At 53.4% G+C, this 23,230-nt stretch overlaps 1 protein-coding gene across 1 annotated transcript in view; it reads right to left on the bottom strand.

Annotated features, from left to right (window-relative positions):
* Positions 1-249: 249 nt before the first annotated feature.
* Positions 250-23,230, bottom strand: part of LOC123358217 (hydroperoxide isomerase ALOXE3-like) — a 38,034-nt gene continuing 15,053 nt past the window's right edge. Inside the window, exons 4-14 of the mRNA XM_045000882.1 lie at positions 23,091-23,213; positions 22,346-22,449; positions 20,855-21,027; positions 20,592-20,735; positions 18,593-18,796; positions 17,785-17,871; positions 15,072-15,241; positions 7,984-8,105; positions 6,394-6,494; positions 2,999-3,169; positions 250-698 (exon numbers count right to left, since the gene is read on the bottom strand). Of these exons, the coding sequence (XP_044856817.1) occupies positions 519-698; positions 2,999-3,169; positions 6,394-6,494; positions 7,984-8,105; positions 15,072-15,241; positions 17,785-17,871; positions 18,593-18,796; positions 20,592-20,735; positions 20,855-21,027; positions 22,346-22,449; positions 23,091-23,213 (1,579 nt within the window). The 3' untranslated portion in view covers positions 250-518. The remainder of the gene's footprint in view (positions 699-2,998; positions 3,170-6,393; positions 6,495-7,983; positions 8,106-15,071; positions 15,242-17,784; positions 17,872-18,592; positions 18,797-20,591; positions 20,736-20,854; positions 21,028-22,345; positions 22,450-23,090; positions 23,214-23,230) is intronic.

Genomic DNA, 23,230 nt, shown 5'->3' with positions numbered 1-23,230 from the left:
ACCTAGTCCAATCCCCTGCTCAAAGCAGGACCAACCCAACTCAATCATCCCAGCCAGGGCTTTGTCAAGCCTGACCTTAAAAACCTCTAAGGAAGGAGATTCCACCACCTCCCTAGGGAACCCATTCCAGTGCTTCACCACCCTCCTAGGGAAATAGTGTTTCCTAATATCTACCCTAGGCCTCCCCTGCTGCAATTTGAGACCATTGCTCCTTGTCCTGTCATCTAATTCAGCTGCCCAGTGAGCACACTTTAAATGCAAGTCTTGCCAACACCACATGTTCAAATCCCATGAGCCAGGCCCTCCAAAATCACAAGAATGGCTAAAGAATAATTAGATTAATCATAACATATGTGAGGTTCTACTTATTTGCCTTCTGGTATTGGTGCCCCTAGGGCGGGGGTCACATTTTGAGCACTGCCAGCCAAATCTCTCTGACACCTCCCACTGGCTCCATCGAGACACTCTCAGGTCAGGTGGAAAGTGCTCTGAGCGCCGGGAGGAGATGCCCTGCGGGGTTATATGGACACGCTGTTCTGAACCTCCGCAGGGTCCAGGTAGGGGTAACGAATGGGCAGAGACTTGTTCCTCTGCTGGATTTCCTTGGAGATCTCCGCCAGCCGTGCCTGGAAGGCTGCAATAAGCCGCTTGGGCTCTGCCTCAGTGAAGTGCTCCTCAGGGTAGCAGCCCAGGGGTCTCTGGAAAGGAGCGAAGAGAGAAGTGACTATGGAGGCACTGAACTCACAGATCCCGCTCGGCAAAGGGGAAGAACCAGGGTCCATTCCGAGCTGGCCCGAATGTCCTTCTTCTTGGATCCCTTCTGATGCTGCTGGGTAATGGACATTCAGGCACAACTGGTGCTTTCTCCTGCCCTTTGGGTACCAGGGAATCTCTCACGAGCCACCCGTGAGAACAACTCCAATAGCTGCTTCCAGCAGAACATAGGAACGGCCACACTGGGTCAGACCAATGGTCCATCTAGCCCAGTGTCCTGTCTGCCGACAGTGGCCAATGCCAGGTGCTGTAGCGGGAATGAAGAGAACAGGGCAATTATCAAGTGATCCATCCCCAGGCGCCTGACGCCCGCTTCTCTCCACCTCCTCCCCCGAGGCTCCCCCTGCCTTCCTGCTGCTCCCTGGTCTCTGAGCCCCCCAAGTGTCTCCCGCCCACCGCTCACTCCTTTCTGCCCCCTCCTGCCTTAAGGGCACGTGACGGGGGGAGGGAGCGGAGAGGAGGGAGCTGCGGGAGGTGCTCAGAGAAAGAGGCAGAGCCGGGGCGGGAAGAGGCACAGCATGGGCGGGGCCACGAAGGAAAAGGTGGAGCATGGGTGGGACCTTAGGGTGGCGCATGGGCGGAGCCATGGCCCGTGAGTGCTGAGCATCCCTATTTTTTCCCCATGGGTGTTTGAGCCCCAGAGCGCCCACGGAGTCAACACCTAGGCTGCGTTGTGTGACGAAGGACTTCCCTTGTGTTTGTTTTACTCCTGCTGCCCATTCTGTGGCGTTGAGTTCCCCATATAACCCCTAGTGCAGTCTGGTGAGATTGTCCTGCCGTGCGCGTTGAACCTCGCCTGATTTCGGTTTTTACCCTGGGGAGGGGAGTCACTAGGGAAATTTCCAAGGAATTGTTTTCCATCCGAACATGGAGTTTTGTCAAAATGTAAATGTTTCCCAGGAACGCGTCAATTCCAATGGGGAAAAAGTGGAAATCGTTTAGACTTTCTCGTTGCACTTTGATCCGGTGAAAATGTTTTGTTTTGACTTTCTCACTTCATTTAAACTTTTATATTCTATTGTAATCTTTTAATATTCTATTCTATTTAATATTCTATATTATCCTGTAGTGTTTTGATATGTTCAAAATATTTTAATATATTTGTATAAAGTCTATTTAATACTAAATGACAGTGTTATGCCATTAGAGAAAGAAACCTTTGAAATATTATAGTGTAGATATATTATAGTTAACATTTAACATGCTGTAACGCAAAAGTGTTCAATAAATATTTCTGTTCTGTAACTGGGGAAAAAACCAGATGTTGCAGTCGTATCATCCAAGGATGATAACACTCTTTCCTTTCCACTAGTCTCTCAGGAGGAATTTAAACCTTAGCTACTAAAGACAGACATTTTTTAAATCAGCAGATCCAGATAACTTGCAACCAAGAGTTTTAGAAGAGTTGGGTGAGCTCACTGGGCTGCTAATGCTGATTTTCAGTAGGTCTTGGAGCATTAGGGAAGTTCCAGAGGAGCTGAAGGATGCTAACATTGTGCCAATATTTAAAAAGAGTAAATGCGATTTCCCAGGCTGGTCAGCCGGATGTCGATCCTGAGCAATATAATGGAGCAGCTGATAAGGGACTTAATAAAGAATGAAAGGAGAGTACTATAATGAATGCCACTCAGCATGGGTTTATGGACAATAGATCCTGTCACACTAACTTGATATGTCTTTCTTGGGTGAGATTACAAGCGTGGCTGAGAATGGTAATAGTACTAATGTAATAGACTTAGACTTCTGTAAGGCATTTGACTTGGTACCACCTGGCATTTTGATGAAAAAGCTTGACCGATATTAACTGAAGATGGCGCACAATGAATGGATTCAAGAGAAGGGAGGGTGACAATGCCATACCGTGCCACCCTTCCTTCGGCGCTTCCCTAACTCTCCACTCCGCCTTCAGAGCTGGGCAGCCAGAGAGTGGCAGCTGCTGGCTGAGCGCCCAGCTCTGAAGCACAGAAAGAAGCAATTTCAAAATGGCAGAAATTCTCCATGGGACCCAGATCACCTAGGAAGGCTGAGTTGGGGGATGGGTCCCTTGCAACCACCCTAATTTGCAGGGCTGGTGAATATGCATGGCCTCATTTCCATAAATACCCTCTTTCTCCCAGCATTCCCCAGCCATTGTCTGTGCCCCCCCCCGCGCACATCTGTCCCTCTGTCTCCCCCAGCCATGCCCACAGCTCTCAGCCAGCATCCATGGGGCCGCCTCACTCACCAGGTCTCCTGGCTCGTAGCTCACGACGGCAAGGAGGGAGAGGAGGGCGCAGGTGGCGTTCACTGCGGGCAGGGTGTCCAGGACGCTGCGCAAGGTGGCAGTGCCCTTGGTGGTGGGCGGGGGAGCTCTCAAGGTCGATGGTGTGTTGGGCATCCAGGCGGCGAAATCGTACTGTGGTACAGACACACCCAGGTGGGTCAGCGCCTGCCCTTGCGGGAGGGAAGCTACCCCAGAGAAACCAGGAGTCCTAGTGGCTACAAAGGCAGGATGTGGATCCTCATTAGACCTTAAAGGCACAGCATTTAGGTGGTTGTATAGCTTCGTAGTCATAGTGTATATTATCTACCCCATGTATTAGTGTCTATTAAGCACCAATAACATTAAGCACAACTATTTTAACAGTGATCTAACTCAAACTGGCCTAATACCATCATCCTGGTCACTGATGCTAAGTGTCCCATAACACCTTGCAGCTCGTGAAGTAAACGTTTGTCACAGATAGGAAACTTGTCAAAAATCAAGATACATTTGTTCTCTGTCTTACGACAAGGCAGGGAATTACCTTCGCAGCTCAGTGCCGGGGATATTAGCCTCCAGAACAAAGCTACGAACAGAACAAGAAGTTAGAGAACTGGAATGAACCGATGGGCTGGGTTTTTGTGATGTGCAAAGACATGTGTCACTTGTAAAATCATAGCAATGATAGCAGCTGAAATGTGTAAATTGGGGAGCATGAGGTGAACGTAACATCACTGCACGGGCTGGCTCCTCGGAGGCTGGTCGTGTGCAGAGCCTTTTTCCTGTACCATATTCACAAACCAGACTGATGCTGGCTATTTGGTCTCTTGAGTGTATTTCATAATGAACCAACGTGTGGTCAAGCAATTGACGATACAATTTAGCAGCAACAGATTTAACACAAGCCAACCAACCTCGACTTCCCCGTAAGAACAGCCACAGTGGGTCAGACCAATGGGGCGTCTAGCCCAGTATCCTGTCTGCCGACACTGGCCAATGCCAGGTGCTTCAGAGGGAATGAACAGAACAGGGAATCATTGAGTGAGCCACACGCTGCCGTCCGCTCCCAGCTTCTGGCACTCCGAGGCTGGAGACACCCAGAACACGGGGTGCCACCGAAGCACCAGGGTAGTTGAGTGCCTGAGCCGTGCTCAGAGGAATGCCATTGCTAGGAGCCGGGCGAACGCCTGTCAAACTGCTGTGGGAAGTTTTTAAGAGACAATCAAGGGGCCACCCCTAAAACAAGGCCTGTTAGAGTCTGCTCAGAAACTAGCAGCGTGGGGGGGGGAGGGAGGGAATCAATTATGTGACAGCGAACGCAAACGGTGACCAGAGGAGAACGGAGCGAGAGGCTGAGGCGAAAGCCAGCGAGCCAAACACGGCCTGAGCGCCTACAGTGCAGCGTGAAGCTGGGGCAGTGGGACCCTGGTGTATGGACTTGGTGTACCCTAGTCCACGCCTGAGCATCCGCACTGGGTTGATAATTGCTGGCCCCAGGTCTCAGCCAGGCCAGCACGGCCATAGAACCACAGGGTTACCAGGGACCGCAAGGGTCATCGAGTCGACCCCCCTGCCAAGCTGCAGGATTTATTGTGTTTCCACCAGCCATGACAGCCGGCTTACCCAGTCTCCAGCCCATACTGCACTACACAGACCTTCTGACTCGGATCTGCGGCTTGAGCTGCGTCCACACTGCCCGGTGACTGGGCTTGGATCTGACTCGCAGCAGGACTCGGGCTCTGACCTACCCCACCAGCGAAGTCCGAGGATCTGGGTCCTGACCCAAGTCAGATTGGTCTGTGTGTGGACGACAGGAGGGCTTGGCCTCAAACCTGAGTCACACCCCGGGCTTCATGTGCAGTGTGGACAAACCCAGTGTGTCCCTGGGAAAAGCTAGAGAGAGAGAGGGGTTTGGGGACTGTTTGCTAAAGAAGCCTGGGTTCTTCCTGCCTTCGGAGCAGCGGTGTTTATCCATTCCTGGTACATAAATCAGACGGCATCAAAAGGATACCAGATTCCATCGATTTCTGCCTCTGCCTGGAACGTACCAAGGGGCCTGAAACTTGACTAGCCACTCGGCTCAAAAAGAGGCAACAGTGTGAACCTAGCACTAGTGGTGCAGCACCCATGTCTTCATGGGCCCAGAGCGGGAGAATCCACCTAGCCCTGAGGTGGTTTGGGCTCAATACACACGGACTTCCTGTGTGACCCGGGGGAAATCACTCAGCCGGGGGCTGGATAGGTCTATTCCCCAGAGGAGTCACCCCAAGCACATTGGGCTCACAGGGTTTTTAAGGCCAGAAGGGATCCTGGGTAAAGGTCTTCATGGTCCATTAGTGAATTATCCACCCTGCTAAACCTGGGCACTTTACTTTCAATTTAGAGTCAATGGGGCCAGATCCCAGCTGGTGTCAATGGACGTCTCCCCATTGGAGTCAATGGGACCAGATCCCAGCTGGTGTCAATGGGCGTCTCTCCATTGGAGTCAATGGGACCAGATCCCAGCTGGTGTCAATGGGCGTCTCTCCACTGGAGTCAATGGGGCCAGACCCCAGCTGGTGTCAATGGGCATCTCTCCATTGAAGTCAATGGGGCCAGATCCCAGCTGCTCTCAATGGGCGTCTCTCCATTGGAGTCAATGGGACCAGATCCCAGCTGGTGTCAACGGGCGTCTCTCCATTGGAGTCAATGGGCCAGACCCCAGCTGGTGTCAATGGGCGTCTCTCCATTGGCGTCAATGGGACCAGATCCCAGCTGGTGTCAATGGGCGTCTCTCCACTGGAGTCAATGGGGCCAGACCCCAGCTGGTGTCAATGGGCGTCTCTCCATTGAAGTCAATGGGGCCAGATCCCAGCTGCTCTCAATGGGCGTATCTCCATTGGAGTCAATGGGACCAGATCCCAGCTGGTGTCAATGGGCGTCTCTCCATTGGAGTCAATGGGCCAGACCCCAGCTGGTGTCAATGTGCGTCTCTCCATTGGAGTCAATGGGGCCAGACCCCAGCTGCTCTCAATGGGCGTATCTCCATTGGAGTCAATGGGACCAGACCCCAGCTGGTGTCAATGGACGTCTCCCCATTGGAGTCAATGGGACCAGATCCCAGCTGGTGTCAATGGGCGTCTCTCCATTGGAGTCAATGGGCCAGACCCCAGCTGGTATCAATGGACGTGTCTCCATTGGAGTCAATGGGGACAGATTCCAGCTGGTGTCAATGGAGTGACACTGATTTCCCTTGCCATGGAGACGCCCTCTGGACCAGTGCAGAGATCCACCCACCAAATCAGCTGAGCTTCCCAGGGTGCCAAAGAGGAGTGGGAACCGGCAAAGCAGCATATTTCAGGGCTATTCAAACCCAGCTCCCCCCAACTCTCTCCTACCTGCCCGCTGTTGACAGCCGCATGCCGGGCCGAGCTGCAGTAGACGATCATGGTGAGGAACTTGATAAGCTCAGCTCTGGTCTGCAATGTGGAGGGGACACCTGATGGGTGGACAAAATGACACAGGCAGTGAGATAACACCAAGAGTCCTCTCTGCCCTGGGGAACAACACACACACACATACACACACTCATACACAGCTGCCTCAATGCCCCCTTCCCAAGCACTGCTACAGGCTGGGGACTGACTGGTTAAGCAGCAGTTCTGCAGAAAAGGACTCGGGGATTAACGTGGAGGAGAAGTTGGATATGAGTCATCAGGGTGCCCTTGTTGCCAAGAAGGCTAATGGCATTTTGGGCTGTATAAGTAGGGGCATTGCCAACAGATCGAGGGATGTGATTATTTCCCTCTATTCGGCATTGTGAGGCCACACCTAGAGTATTGCATCCAGTTTTGGGCCCCCCACTAGAGAAAGGATGTGGATAAATTGGAGACAGTCCAGCGGAGGACAACGAAAATGATTAGGGGGCTGGAGCACATGACTTATGAGGAGAGGCTGAGGGAACTGGGATTGTTTAGTCTGCAGAAGAGAAGAATGAGGGGGGATTTGATAGCAGCCTTCAACTGAAGGAGGGTTCCAAAGAGGACGGAGCTCGGCTGTTCTCAATGGTGGCAGATGACAGAACAAGGAGCAATGGTCTCAATTTGCAGTGGCAGAGGTCTAGGTTGGATATTCGGAAAAAGTATTTCCCTAGGAGGGTGGTGAAGCACTGGAATGGGTTCCCTAGGGAGGTGGTGGAATCTCCTTCCTTAGAGGTTTTTAAGGTCAGGCTTGGCAAAGCCCTGGCTGGGATGAGTTAGTTGGGAATGGTCCTGCTTTGAGCAGGGGGTTGGACTAGATACCTCCTGAGGTCCCTTCCAACCCTAATCTGTGATTCTATGATTCCCCACTAAGAGGAATGGGGCAAATAATGGAGTGTTTGGTTCATAGGCCAGACAAGGGGAAAAAAATCATTTTGGGTCCAACCAAAACTGAAATTTTTCATGAACTGAAAGGTCATAATGAAAATCAAAATGTTTCCTTTGGAGAATGTTGAAATGGAACGTTTCCTAGATGCTAAAGCCACCGTGACAGTCTACTCTGACCTGCGTAACTTCCCGGAGCTAATTCCTGGTTCAGCTAGAGCCGAGGCTTCAGAAAAACATCCACTCTTGAGCTAAAAATTACCAGTGGTGGAGAACCCACTGCAGCCCTCGGGGAGTTATTCCAATGACTGATTCCCCTCACTGGTAAAAATTTACACCTTCATTCCAGTGGCAATTGGTTTGGTTTCAATTTCCAGCCGCTGGATCTTTCTCTGCTAGATCGAAGAGCCCGTCATCAAATTGTTGTTCCCCACGTGGGTTCTTATACACTGCTTTGGCCTCTACCTGGAGCAGCGAGGCCACAAGGAGAGGCCTGCACGGTTCCTTCCCCCAGCAATGCGGCCACACCCTGGTACCTTTAAGCCTCACCCAGCCCTAAGTGAGTTCTAACCAGACCCCACTGGCTACGCTGGAGAGGGTGAGCGAGGGAGTGGAGGATGGTACCGGACGACTTCCTGCCCAAAAACCCTTCGGTGAAGATCTCTGCCACCCAGGCCTGCAGCTCGGAGTCCTTCTCGACAGTGGCGTCGCTCTGGTAGTACAGCCCAATGATGCCAGAGACAAAGCTGTGGGGGTTAAAGGAGAAACCAGTGAGCCAGGTATGCAGTGGGGCAGGGCCGGCTTTAGGAAGTGCGGGGCCCAATTCGAACAGTTTTGACGGGGCCCCGGCAGGGATGACTAAAAAAAAAAAAAAAACAACACAAAAAAAACCCCCTTTCATTTCTTCCATGTATTATTTACTTTCCATGACTATATACATAATAACAAAATTATATATTACATACATTACATCATATATTATAAATATCAATATTTATCGTACACCTCACCTATGTTTTTAAAACTTTATCTTCCTCGCTTTTTGTCTGACAAAATCTTTCAGTAAATTGCCTAACTCTAAGCTCTTCATTACTTCGCATTCAATTGACATGATTGCCAAATTGTTTAATCGGTCTTCCTGCATTGTTGATCGCAGATACGTTTTAATTAGATTTAGCTTCGAGAAACTCCTCTCTCCTGAGGCTACAGTTACTGGAATAGTCAGGAAGATTCGAATTGCTATAAATAAATTTGGGAATCCTGTTGATCGGTTATTATATGCAAGAAATTGAAGGATTTTTAGGGGGTTTGTACAATCAGATGAAATAATTGGCTTTAATGCTTCCAGTTCTTCACAAAGCATGTAGCCATTTATGTCAACTGATTTTACAGTTGAAACTTGTTCGTTTTCCTGCACTAGTTTCACATCTGTCAATGCAAGTTCCAGATCTGCAGCAGCTTTTCGTATGGTGTCCTTGGGAAGATTTTTGAATTTGCATAAAAATCCAAATAAACTCTCATGCTTTTGTAACTGTTCAAACCTTGGTTCAAGTGACTGTAAAGCTTTGTCTAACACTTGATTGAAGCACTGCACTCTGTAAGCTTCTTTTGGATCAGAAAAAGGCTCGTCTGCAGACTCATACTCAAACTGTTTTTTTCGTTTGTGCAAACGTTTAGTCTGGAATACTGGAGTCACATCTAGATCTTTGGCAAGTTCATTGGCACCAGTTAACACTTCTTGAAAACCCTTCTCTCTGTACATTTTTAACCAGTTACAAAGCTTTTCAAATGAAGAAATTCCTGCAGAAATATCCATTGTATCACTCTGCAGCTCTTTGCTCACAAAATTCACTTGAAAAAGTAAATCATGCCAGAAAACTAGCGAAACCAAAAACTTATAATCCCTTATTTGAAAAGCCAGCGATTTAGCTTCATGTTTTGCTTGAGAATCATCAGTTGTTTCTTCTACCTCTACAAGTGCATCATAAAACTCCCCTGCTTGGTACCGCAGAGCTTTGACACTTTGCATTCTACATTCCCATCGTGTTTCGCAAAGAGGCTTTACCGAAAGGCCAGTAACATGTTTTCTAAAAATAGTCCATCTTTTAGTAGATGCAGAAAAAAGGGCATAAATACACTGCAAGGCTCCAAAGAAACTCATCGCATCTGGACATGTTTTGGCCATGTCTCCCAAAATGAGATTATAGTTGTGACATGCACATGGTGTAAAAAAAGCTCTTGGGTTTGTTTTCAAAAGTCGTGCTTGTACACCTGATATGTTTCCCTTCATATTTGCACCGTTGTCATAGCCTTGCCCACGGATATTTGCAACATCCAATCCCAGGTCTTTGAGTTCACTTAAAAGGATATTGTACAAATATTCACCTGTGCTGCTTTCTACTACTATGAACTTAATGAAATGTTCATATACTCCTGCTGGAATACTTGGTGATACACCATCAGCCACATATCTAATTGTCAATGACATTTGTTCTTGGTGACTAATGTCAGAAGTGCAGTCGAGTATAATAGTAAAATATTTAGCAGCCTTAATTCGAGCTATTATTTCACGTTTAACAGCATTCCCTACAATGCTAATAAGTTCATTTTGAATGTTTTTTCCTAAATAATGATCATGTATTTCTTCGTTCTTGATTCTTCGTAAATGTTCCTGTATCACTGGGTCAAACTTTCCCAGTAATTCAATAACTCCAAGAAAATTTCCATTGTGTGATGTTCCCAGCCGTTCATCAGACCCACAAAATGATAAGTTTCGTTCTGCTAGCAACTGAACGACAGCAACTAGTCTCTCAAAAACTTGATACCAGAGTTTTGCTTCTTTGTCAATAAGTTTTTGTTGTATTGAGTCAATGGTTTTTTCAGCAGATAACCTTTGCTGAAGGTCGCAGCAACTAAGCATAGCTTGTAAATGTCCTTTTGAGTTTTCGTGCTCAGACAATCTTGTATGAATATTAGACCAGTCATTAAAACCATTAGATGCTAATGAACTTGTCACATTATTGCACAAAATCTTACAGTAATAACAAAAGATCTTGTCAGCTGACACTGAGTATATCACCCATGGACGAGGTACAATTTCACCATTTGAAAGTTTCCTTTTGCAGTGAAACTTTGAAAAGTGTTTCCCAATCTTATTTTTAGGGAAATCTTCTACAATAATTTTAGGCGGCCCTTGTTTTACTAAATACTCCCTGATACGCTGGCTAATGTATTCTGGCCAAGTTGCAGGATCATCAGATATTTCCATCTGGTCAGCAGAGTTGAAGTTGCCTTTCTGCTCTGGATCTAAACCACTCACATCTTTATTATCAGAAAAGCATTCTTGACCCTCAGTACCTTCAGCATCAGTTACAGCCCTTTTTGTAGTCTTCTCTTCACCGTGACTGGCTTGAGTGTCTTCTTCAGACTGATTTGGCTCTTCAAATTCTTTGTCACTGCTGTCGTTCTCTGTCTGTGTTGTATGTTCTACTGGAGAATTTTCAACCATATCTGCGTCTTCACTGAGCTCTTCTGGCTCAACAGTAGAATCAGGTCTGCTAAAATACTTGCTTAAAGCATCCTTTTGCTTCTGTCTTTCAACTGCCTTTGCCTTGTATATGGCTCTTTTCTTACTTCCACTTGGGTACTTTCTACCAATATCTCTTGATCTCTTGCCCATATTGATAGAAGTCACCACATTCTAAAGGAATATTAATTATAGATTTTCACTTTCATATTAGGAAAATAATTTGTTTTGATAGTTGTACAACTGATTTTATTCAACACTGGGCAAGGGGCAGCTCCATCCCCCACTGAGGCTATGGTGAGGGGCAACAGGGGAGGAAGGAAGCCACATGGCAGTCCCTTCCCCCCACCACCCTCCAGCCCCCAAACTCTGGAGTGTTTTCCACCACTGCCTAGCAACAGCTGCTGCTTCCGGGAGACGCAGAGTTTGCTTCCGGGAGAGACGCTGCCGGTGCGTGGGGGCCCCTTCAGGCGCGGGGCCCAATTCGGGGGAATCGGGCAAATCGGCCTAAGGCCGGCCCTGCAGTGGGGTCACTCCGGAGTCACACCAGGGTGAGCGAGAGGGGAACCAGCCCTAGTGACTCCAACGGAGTTACTCCTGATTTACACAAGGGGGCAGTGTGAAAGGAATCAAACCCCAACGAGATAATAAATTACTGAGAATGAAATGTTATGGGAAAGTCACTAGATGGCACCACAGGACTAGGAACACGCATTGTACAGCGTTTCAGCTGTAAGCTGTTTGCCACACACAGAGATTTTTGTTTCAGTGGCAGGAGGCTGCTCACGGCACTGATGTGATTTCAATGACTCCTGGAAGTTAACCCTGCTCTGGTCACCTCTACTGACCCCCCTGCCCAGCCCAGACATCAAAATCTCACTCAGCAAGTCCTTGCTGAGGCTGAGGGGTAACAGGGTGTCTCACAGTTCTGGGAGTCCTGATCAGGATGTCAGACTTGCACTGCTCCCAATAGAACAATGCTGATTTACACCTGCTGGGGATCTGGCCCCATTGACTCCAATGGAGAGACGCCCATTGACACCAGCTGGGATCTGGCCCCATTGACTCCAATGGAGAGACGCCCATTGACACCAGCTGGGGTCTGGCCCCATTGACTCCAATGGAGAGACGCCCATTGACACCAGCTGGGATCTGGCCCCATTGACTCCAGTGGAGAGACGCCCATTGACACCAGCTGGGGTCTTGCCCCATTGACTCCAATGGAGAGACGCCCATTGGCACCAGCTGGGATCTGGCCCCATTGACTCCAATGGAGAGACGCCCATTGACACCAGCTGGGATCCGGCCCCATTGACTCCAGTGGAGAGACGCCCATTGACACCAGCTGGGATCTGACCCCATTGACCCCAATGGAGAGATGCCCATTGACACCAGCTGGGATCCGGCCCCATTGACTCCAATGGAGAGACGCCCATTGACACCAGCTGGGATCTGGCCCCATTGACACTAATGGAGAGACGCCCATTGACACCAGCTGAGGTCTGGCCCCATTGACTCCAGTGGAGAGACGCCCATTGACACCAGCTGGGATCCGGCCCCATTGACTCCAGTGGAGAGACGCCCATTGACACCGACTGGGGTCTGGCCCCATTGACACTAATGGAGAGACGCCCATTGACACCAGCTGGGATCTGATGGGCATAAGACCCACGGGATCAGGCCTCACATTACAAACAGCAGCCAGCTCTGAAAGGCCCGTGTCCCTGATGGCCCAGTAGTTAGTGCAGTAATCTGCAGTGTGGCAGACCCAGATCTGAAGCCCCACTCTGCAGCCTGTTCATGTGAACACAGGGCCCCAACCCCTGTGCAATAACTGGGGAGCAGGAGAGGTTCCCTGTGTGGAAAGCACTGGCCTGTTTTCAGGGCCTCATTCCAGGGGACGATTTGTGGCTATGAATCAGGCACCGCCCTCTAGCCTTCAATTAGGCACCCAAACCTCTGCCTAGTGGCCTGTAGCTTCTTTGATGCCTAACTCTCCCCTTGCGAATCTGGCCTGCCTCAGTTTCTCTCAAAGGGGACTCACCCTATTGGCCTACCTTTGCAAAGCCCTTTGAGATCTGACGAGGATCGGCGCGAGGGTCAACGGTTAATATTGATCCCTGCCGGATGGTCCCACGCTCCTGCCCAGCCGGAAGGGCGACGTCCCAGAAAGCATCTGACTCTTTTAGAAGCTTTCGGCCGAGGCGAATTTCACCCAGGCAGCATTTTCTGTGCTCCCTCCCCTGCGTCCCTGAGACAAACCCCCCAATTCTGTTGGCAAAAACCTCTTTCCAAAGCCACATTCAGCGTCAGCGGATCAACTAGCTTCGGAAAGCCTCCATCACGCCCAGGCTGTTTGCATTTTCCCAGCTCCCCGCGGAAACGTGTCCATGTCTCAGCAGCTTGAGGAAAAGGCCTGAACCCCTGTCCTGCCCCATAATCTTCCCCTGCACTAGGGACGAGGAAAGAGAGAGGAGCAGGTCAGATCCCCAGCTGGTGTAACTGGTTGTCACTCCATTGGATTCAATGAGACCAGTTTCCCAGCTTGTGTCAAGGGATTTCCACTGGTTCTCTCACCCACCCTTTGTCTATTTAGATTGCGAGCTGGTTGAGGCAGGAACCTTCTGTCCACGGGTGTCTCTCTCTGCAGCACCTAGCACCCTGACAGTACCAATCTCCGTCAGGGTCTGTGCAGCGCCTGGCACAATGCAGGCTCTGATCTTTGTCTGGGTCTGTGCAGCACCTGGCACAGTGGAGTTCTAATCCTGACTGTAGCAAACTATAATCATTTGATAGCAGCCCATAAGTATCTACATGGGGAACAAATATATAAAAATGGGCTCTTTGGTCTGTCAGAGAAATGTCTAAGAAGAGTCAATGGCTGGAAGGTGAAGCTAGATAAACTCAGGCAGGAAATAAGGTGTCTTTTTTTAAAGGCGAGAGTAATTAACCATTGGAACAATTTACCAAGGGTCATGGAGGATTATTCCTCACTGGCAATTTTAAAATCAAGATTGGCTGTTTTTTATCTGAAAGATCAGCCCTAGGAATTATTTTAGGGAGGTTTTCTGGCCTATGTAAGACAGCAGATCAGAGTACATAATCACAATGGTCCCTTGTGGCCTTAGAATCTATAAATAAAAATGATAGGACCAGAGCCTCAGTGAGTGTAAATAAACACAGGTGTATTGAAGTCTCACAGATTCACATCAGCTGTGGATCGAGCCCGAATCTTCAGGCCTCATGGACGTGAAGAAAACCTTCAGATTGTGACCTGAATGTGACCTGATGCAGCGACGCTGCCTGAGTTTGCAGAGAGCCTGAGCCCATTGCTTTGAGAGGAGGGTGGTGAGTTGCTCCCCATATGTGCCATTAACTCTGACACATAAGGCCAACAATTTCCAGCTCCCGATGACTACATCAGTGCTGATGAAAGCACATTACAGAGGAAAGAGATGACCCCCATTGTGATGTTCTACTAGGAGCAGCACCTCATTGAAGGGGAATGTGTGGATGGGGCTTGGTCAGGGCCGGTGCAAGGATGTTTCGCGCCCTAGGCAAAACTTCCACCTTGTGCCCCCTGCACTCCCGCCCTGAGGTGCCCCCCCTGCAGCAGCTCCCCACCCTCCGCCCTGAGGTGCCCCCCTTGTGGCAGCTCCCCACCCTCCACCCCCCCGCCCCAGCTCACCCCTGCTCCGCGCATGAGCACGAGCACCCCGAACACGCCGTGGCTGCTTCACTTCTCCCGCCTCCCAGGCTTGCAGCGCCTAAGCTGATCGGCGCCGCAAGCCTGGGAGGCGGGAGAAGTGAAGCGGCCACGGCGTGCTCGGGGAGGAGGTGGGGCAGGGGTGAGCTGGGGCGGGGAGTTCCCCTGCGTGCCGCCCCCCCGCCCTTACTTGCTGCAGGCGGCCCTCCCCGCCTAAATGCCAGCGGCGACCGGGGCGGCCAAAGATCCGGCCACCGCGGTCACTGCCGAAGAAAATGGCGCCCCCCCAAATCCCAGCGCCCTAGGTGACCGCCTAGGTCGCCTACATGGTTGCACCGGCCCTGGGCTTGGTCTGTGGGTGGGGCTTGACAGAGCACTACCTCTGTTTTCTCCTAGAGCTTCACTGCTCTGCCCAGCTCCACTGTGGTTCCTCCACCCCCCGCCTCTGAGGCATCACTAGCCCCTGACCCCTGGATTCACCTCTCCACCGCTGTCCAGATCCTCATGCCATCATCCCGGTAGTAGTAATTGGGGAGAAAGGTGACCCCACGAGCTTCCAGGTCGTCCGGCAGACAGAGCGCCTCGTAGCTCACATTCTCCACGCCCTTGGCCAGCAGCTTCAGCATCCCGGCCCGACCCGTCGAGGAGGCCTGGAAGAGAGGCAAGAATCTAGAAATCTTGAAAGGACAGATCCCCAGCTGGTGTCAATGGACGTCTCCCCATTGGAGTCAATGGGGCCAGACCCCAGCTGGTGTCAATGGCCATCTCTCCATTGGAGTCAATGGGGCCAGACTCCAGCTGGTGTCAATGGGCATCTCTCCATTGGAGTCAATGGGGCCGGATCCCAGCTGGTGTCAATGGGTGTCTCTCCATTGGAGTCAATGGGGCCAGACCCCAGCTGGTGTCAATGGGCGTCTCTCCATTGGAGTCAATGGGGCCAGACCCCAGCTGGTGTCAATGGGCGTCTCTCCATTGGAGTCAATGGGGCCGGATCCCAGCTGGTGTCAATGGGCATCTCTCCATTGGAGTCAATGGGGCCGGATCCCAGCTGGTGTCAATGGTCGTCTCTCCATTGGAGTCAATGGGGCCAGACTCCAGCTGGTGTCAATGGGTGTCTCTCCATTGGAGTCAATGGGGCCAGACCCCAGCTGGTGTCAATGGTCGTCTCTCCATTGGAGTCAATGACGCCAGATCCCAGCTGGTGTCAATGGGCGTCTCTCCATTGGAGTCAATGGGGCCAGACCCCAGCTGGTGTCAATGGTCATCTCTCCATTGGAGTCAATGGGGCCGGATCCCAGCTGGTGTCAATGGGCGTCTCTCCATTGGAGTCAATGGGGCCAGACTCCAGCTGGTGTCAATGGTCGTCTCTCCATTGGAGTCAATGGGGCCAGACCCCAGCTGGTGTCAATGGGCGTCTCTCCATTGGAGTCAATGGGGCCAGACCCCAGCTGGGGTCAATGGGCGTCTCCCCATTGGAGTCAATGTGGCCAGATCCCAGCTGGTGTCAATGGGTGTCTCTCCATTGGAGTCACTGGGGCCAGATCCCAGCTGGTGTCAATGGGCGTCTCTCCATTGGAGTCAATGGGGCCAGATCCCAGCTAGTGTCAATGGGCGTCTCTCCATTGGAGTCAATGGGGCCAGATCCCCAGCAGGTGTAAATCAGCATTGTTCTATTGGTGGCAGTGCAGGTCTGACATCTTGCGCCGGACTGCAACCCCCGACCCCGACCCCTGCGCCGGACTGCAACCCCCGACCCCGACCCCTGCGCCAGACTGCAACCTCCGACCCTGACCCCTGCGCTAGACTGCAATCCCCGACCCCGACCCCTGCGCCGGACTGCAACCCCTGACCCTGACCCCTGCACCGGACTGCAACCTCCGACCCTGACCCCTGCGCCGGAGTGCAATCCCCGACCCCTGCGCCGGACTGCAACCCCCGACCCCGACCCCTGCGCCGGACTGCAACCCCCGACCCCTGCGCTGGACTGCAACCCCTGACCCCGACCCCTGCGCCGGACTGCAATCCCTGACCCCTGCGCCGGACTGCAACCCGAACCCCGACCCCTGTAACAGACTGCAATCCCTGACCCCTGCGCCGGACTGCAACCCCCGACCCCTGCGCCGGACTGCAATCCCCGACCCAGACCCCTGCGCCGGACTGCGACCCCCGACCCCGACCCCTGCGCCGGACTGCAACCCCTGACCCCGACCTCTGCGCCGGACTGCAACCCCCGACCCCGACCCCTGCGCCGGACTGCAACCCCCAACCCCGACCCCTGCGCCGGACTGCAACCCCTGACCCCGACCTCTGCGCCGGACTGCAACCCCCGACCCCGACCACTGCGCCGGACTGCAACCCCCGAACCCGACCCCTGCGCCGGACTGCAACCCCTGACCCCGACCCCTGCGCCGGACTGCAACCCCCGACCCCTGCGCCGGACTGCAACCCCTGACCCCGACCCCTGCGCCGGACTGCAACCCCCGACCCCGACCCCTGCGCTGGACTGCAACCCCTGACCCTGACCTCTGCGCCGTACTGTATTCCCAACCCCTGCGCTGGACTGCAACCCCTGACCCCGACCCCTGCGCCGGACTATAATCCCCAACCCCGACCCCTGCGCTGGACTGCAACCTCCGACCCTGACCCCTGCGCCGGACTGCAATCCTCAACCCCGACCCCTGCGCCGGACTGCAATCCCCGAACCCGACCCCTGCGCCGGACTGCAACCCCCGACCCCTGCGCCGGACTGCAATCCCTGAGCCCGACCCTAGTGTGCGGCTGCAAGCCCCGACTCCTGCGCCGGGCTGAGAGCCCCGACCCCCACAGTTCATGATGCACTATGATGCACACCTTAGATGTATTAGTTGATTTTGTACACAGATCTTATGATTAAAATAAATAAACCTTTTATTATCATTATTACTCTTGTTAATTACATATTTTTCTGTTTTTTCACAAAGTAACTACTATGAAATTATATGGAGGGGGGAGGGCGCAATTTTATATTCTTGCCTCTGGCGCAAAAAATAGCTAGTTACGGCTCTGCTACCCACCAGCCCCCACTCTCAGCCTGATCTAACCACCAGCCTCTGCTCCCCTCCCAGAGCTGGGGAGAAAACCCAGCAGTCCTGGCTCCCAGCCCCCACCCTGCTCTAGCCAATGGGACAGGAGTGGCAGGCAAGTCACCTCTCACCTTGTCGAAGAGCCCTCCTGGCTGGATGAGGTTGGTCCTAACCAGGGTGTTGATGTGCAGGGTGTAGCGGGTGTGGGGGATCAGGAGCTGTGGGGAGCAGAGAGACGTGGGGCTGAGCTGGGACCTTGGTACTAACTCTAAATCCAATCCCCCACCCTCAGTGATGCAGCTCCTGTGGGATACAGGGCCCATCGAGGGGCGACTGGCCCCACGCGGCTGCGTGAAGCAGAGACGTGCCCACACACAGCTGGGCACAGGCTCAGCCGGACATAGCTGGGGCAGGGCACATCTGGTTGTGTACGGGGCACGGCCCAGACAGCTTGGTATGGCTGGGCGCAGACGACACCCGCAGAAGCAGCTGGGCATAACTGGGTGTGGATCCAGGTGGGGAGTGGGCACCTTTGGCTGCAGATGGCACCTTCGCACTCAGCTGGGGAACAGGCACAGAGGGCACATCTGGGGCAGAGGCTGCAGCTGGGCACACACCTGGGTGCCCCTGGACCCTGCAGACACTGATGGGCCATGGCTGGGACAGCTGGGCACATTTTGAAGCGCTATCAGATGCCTCTGGGTACATCTGGGACACAGACGCAGCTGGGCACAGATGTTGCTGGACACACCTGGGGCACGCAGCTGGGCACTACCGGGGAATGGATGCAGATGGACACTTCTGGGGCACGGATGCAGCTGGGCACAGCTGGGGCACACAGCTGGGCACAGCTGGCACATGGCTGTTTCCTGGCCAAAGACACAGGAAGGACATGAGGGGGTGACCCCTCCCCCCTTTCGGTCCCACTCCCCCCCTCACCTTGTAGACAGGATGGCACATGGGCAGCTGGTGCAGTGTGGCCATGCAATAGACCTCGCAGAGGAAATGCGCCTCCAGCAGGTGGGCGTTGACCTCGTGGACGTGGAAGTTGGCCAGGCGCACCCAGATCTTGGCCAGGGTCCAGTCCCACTGGGGGTCGCTGGGCAGGAAGATGGGGCTGCCGGGGCCCGGGCGCTGGCTGAGCTGTGGGGGGCGGGGAAAGGAGTAAGCCTCCTGCATGGCCCACGTGCTGGGAGCCCTGCAGCTGGAGGTGGGACTAAGGCTTGTGGGCTGTGACATCCCGAGACACCAGTGGGTGGGAACCGGGGGGGCTGCCCCACCCAGGAGGGCCCCACTCCTGAATGAGTACTTGGAGCAGGAAAGGGGGAATCAGAGCCCTCCTGTGAGACTTCTGGTCCATCCGTCCATCCCTCCTGCCCAGCACCTCGGTCCATCCGGCCATAGGTGCAGACGCTGCGGGTGCTACGGAGCTCGAGCGCTCACGGGAAAAATAGGGGGTGCTCAGCACCCACCAGCCACAGCGGGGCAGCAGATCAGCTGTTGGCGGCTGGCGGGAGGCACTTGGGGGGAGAGCGGGGAGCAGTGAGTGGCCGGCGGGCGGGGGACCTCGGGGGAAGGGGTGCAGCAGGGGCGGGAAGAGGTGGAGCAAGGGTGGGGCCTCGTGAGAAGGGTCGGAGTGGGGGCAGGGCCTCAGCGCAGAACAGGGGTGGAGCAGCCACGGGAAATATCAAAGTCAGTGACTGTGCATCCATCTGTCCATCCTCCCGTCCGTCCTCCCGTCCTCTGGTCTTCTTGGCCCATCCATCTGCCTGTCCATCCTCCCATCCGTCCTCCCGTCCCTCTGGTCTCCCCAGCCCATCCATTCTCCTGTGTGCCCTTCCATCCCTCTGGTCTCCTCGGCCCATCCATCCGCCTATCCATCCTCCCTTCCTCTGGTCTTCTTAGCCCATCCATCCATTCTCCTGTCTGTCCTCCCGTCCGTCCTCCCGTCCCTCTGGTCTCCTTGGCCCATTCATCCTCCTGTCCAGGGCCGGCTCCAGACCCCAGCGCGCCAATCAGGCGCGTGGGGCGGCATTGTTGGGGCAGGGCGGCATTTGTCTCCGGCGGACCTTCCGCAGTCATGCCTGCGGGAGGTCCACCGGAGCCCCGGGACCACGGGACCGTCCGCAGCCCCTTCTGCCCCAGCCACGGGACTGGGGAAGGGCGGCGCGAGCAGTGCGGCGCGCCGCCCTGCTTAGGGCGGCGGAATTTCTAGAGCTGCCCCTGCTCCTGTCCATCCTCTCGTCTGTCCTCCCATCCTTCTGGTCTCCTCAGCCCATCCATCCTCCCATCCGTCTTCTCGTCCCTCCGGTCTCCTCGGCCCATCCACTCTCCTGTCCATCCTCCCGTCCATCCTCCCATCCCTCTGGTCTCCTCAGCCCATCCATCCTCCCATCCATCCTCCCGTCTTTCTGGTCTACTCGGCCCATCCATCCTGATGTCCATCTGTCTGGCCTTCCTGCCCTGTTGTAAAACATTTTTTAAAGGGTGAAAGGTGGATTTTCTCCTTTTCCAGCCCCACTTTCAGAGGTTTTCTGTCTTTCTTTTTCTTTCTTTTTTTTTTAACGTTTCAGTGATGAAAAATGCAGAAGACGGGAAAAGAGAATAAAGAGGAAAGGAAATTGAGAGAGCAACTCCCCATCTCCAAATCCAACATTTTTCACTTTCTGAACCCTCCCCCACCAACCTTTTGAGTCCAATCACACTTCCTGTTTGGATCCAGTAACAGAAAGGCTCTGTCAAAATTACCCTGTATGGGAGGATCCATGTCGGAGGGTTTCTGATGGGACAATGTTTCACCCCCCCAAATGTTGAGGTACCTGCTCACTAGAAAGGGCCCACTGGTCTGGATCGGGGGCAATTCCTCTGCTCTGGAATAGCCTGGCAGGGCTCCCTGTGCGGTTGTGAGCACCAGGCAGAGGCCGGGCATGCTCGTTACCTGGATGGCCAAGGGCATGACCTGCCCGCCAGGTGTCAGGTGCAGCAGGCAGAGCGGCGCGGCCAGGTACTGCTGTTCCCCGTTCAGCTGCGTGGTGGGGATCCCCTCCAGGATCTTGTAATCCGTCAGGAAGATGTTACCTTTCTGCAAGGCGGAGAGAAGGGTTCATCTCTCACATGAAACAGGCTGCTGGGTTTTGTTGTGGGCACCCACAGAACTGGGCCCTACAGACGGCTTTCGGGAGACCAGCAGGATCGTCTTACCTTGAGCTCGTCCTGCAGGGTGGTGCCCGCCCCCAGGGAGCTGGCCACCATCTCCTCCGTCACAGGAAAGTTCTCCGGGAGCGATGTGCATTTCCGCATCACCACCGGGTTGACCCCATTCAGGAACTGGTACCCGAAGAACGAATCTTCCTGCCAGTGCTCGGAGACGTACTCTGGGGACACAGATAACAACATGTGAATCAGTGGGGCCAGACCCCCAGCTGGAGTCAATGGGTGTCTCTCTGTTGGAGTCAATGGGGCCAGATCCTCAGCTGATGTCAATGGGAGGCAATAGATGGGGGAGCAGGAGCCCCCTCTAGCTATGGGAGATGTGGTGGGATCCCCAACTAGCTGCTGGGGGACAGATCCTGATTCCAGCCAGAGCTGCCCTCCAGTCTCCCATGCGGATGGTGTAGTGAGAGGAGGCCCTACGATATAAACCTTGGTATCAGAGGCCTGGTATGAGGCCTGAGGCCTAAACTAAAGTAATAGTCAAGACTTTGCTAACATAAAGCAAAGTGAAGCTGTGAGCCAGAGGCAGGCCCTGCTCAAAGAAGTTGGCATGAAAAGGGCTGATGTTGCATAAACATATCTCCACATAGTGGATTGAAGCATAAACACGGTACCAGGACACAGAAATACTGTACATTCCACACAGATAACAAGGAACAGACGGACCCATCCCAATGACAGGGCCAAAAGGGGAATATGATGGATAGAGTTGTTTTGTTCGAACCAACGTGTACAAGGTGAGAGGCGGCACCTGACTACGTAGTGGGGTTGAACCTTGAAGCATAAACACGGTCCCAGGACACACCGCCCCAGGGGTACATTCTTATACACAGGTACAAACAAGTTACACATCACTCCTGACGTATTGAGGTGCAACCCTTGTACGCAGCAAGGTACAACCCCTCTACGTAGTAAGGTGCCACCTCTCACCTTGTACATGTTGGTTCGAACAAAACAACTCTATCCATCATATTCCCCTTTTGCCCCTGTCATTGGGATGGGTCCGTCTGTTCCTCGTTATCTGTGTGGAATGTTCAGTATTGGTGTGTCCTGGTACCGTGTTTATGCTTCAATACACTATGTGGAGATATGTTTATGCAACATCAGCCCTTTTCTTGCCAACTTCTGTGAGCAGGGCCTGCCTCTGGCTCACAGCTTTATGTTAGCAAAGTCTTGACCATTACTTTAGTTCAGGCCTCAGGCCTCATACCAGGCCTCTGATACCAAGGTTTATATCTTAGGGCCTCCTCTTACTACAGATGGAACCAGGGAGGCTGCAGAGGGCTCACAAAGCCCGTTTGTCCTTCACCCTCCAGCCCCAGTGCTCAGGTCAGCCCAGGAGGAACAATGAGTCTCAGCCCTCAGCCCTGCCCATGGTGGAGTCAGCAGGGCCATCTCACCCCATGTCTGTGGGCACAGGGTCAGATTGTGTCGGGGGGCCGGGGCCAGGACATGCCCGTGCACTGGGGGAGCACAGACCTGAAGTGGGGTTCTTGTTACACCAGAATATCTTCCGGATGTCTTCCAGCTTCTCCCAGGAGCCCGTGCATAAGGAGAAACCCTTCAGCTTCAGCTCCAGCTCCCTGGGGACAAGAGAGACCCTTAGAGGAGAGACCGATGGACCCGGCCAGTCAAGAGAAAGGAGACGCAGCCAAATACCCAACTGAAGGGAGGGCATTGCCAGGGCCCCATAACCACAGTGTGTGCCAGCCATGGCCCCAATCCACCCCCTGTGGGCACTGTCAGGCAGGGAATAGCAGCAGACTAGAGGTATCTGACCATGCCCCCAGTCTGATAGATAGATAGATTGGTTTTCAGTCGGTTGGTCACTTGGGAGCCACGATTTCTATTCCCACCACTGTGCAGCTGGTGACCTGAGGTCTAAACAGAGGGTCGGAGGGGAAACTAAGTCAGAGAGGAGGGTTTAAGACCGGGAGGACTTTGGGGCACGGGCTGTCTCTCACTGTGGGTCGCCAGGGCCCGGAATAACATAGCGACCGAGAGGAATGGCTGGGGATGTCCGGTACAGAGGCAGGCGTGAGTCCTGCTCTGGGGGCAGGATCTGAGCTAGAAGATGGCCTCTTTGGAGTGACTCTCAGATCAACCCATCCCCGCTGGGGTACCTGGGGAGGGGGTTGGTCCCCTTTGAGCCCTCCCCAAATCCCCACTGCCCCAGGCTGCTCCACTCAGGGCCGGCCCCAGGGTAGCGTCCCCCCCCACTCACGTTTTAATGGTGCGCAGGATGAAGATGGTGGTCTTGGTCAGGCTGTACTTGTCATTGGAGTCCAGCTCATCCACGGTCGCCACGTCCAGGCACCTTGGCCACCCGGGGGCATATTCCTTCCAGCTGCCGGGAGACACACG

The sequence above is a fragment of the Mauremys mutica genome, unplaced genomic scaffold (genome assembly GCF_020497125.1).
Source record: "Mauremys mutica isolate MM-2020 ecotype Southern unplaced genomic scaffold, ASM2049712v1 Super-Scaffold_100033, whole genome shotgun sequence".
Lineage (NCBI taxonomy): Eukaryota > Metazoa > Chordata > Testudines > Geoemydidae > Mauremys > Mauremys mutica.
The sequence above is the reverse complement of the archived record's forward strand: the minus strand, read 5'-3'. Positions and strand labels throughout refer to the sequence as shown.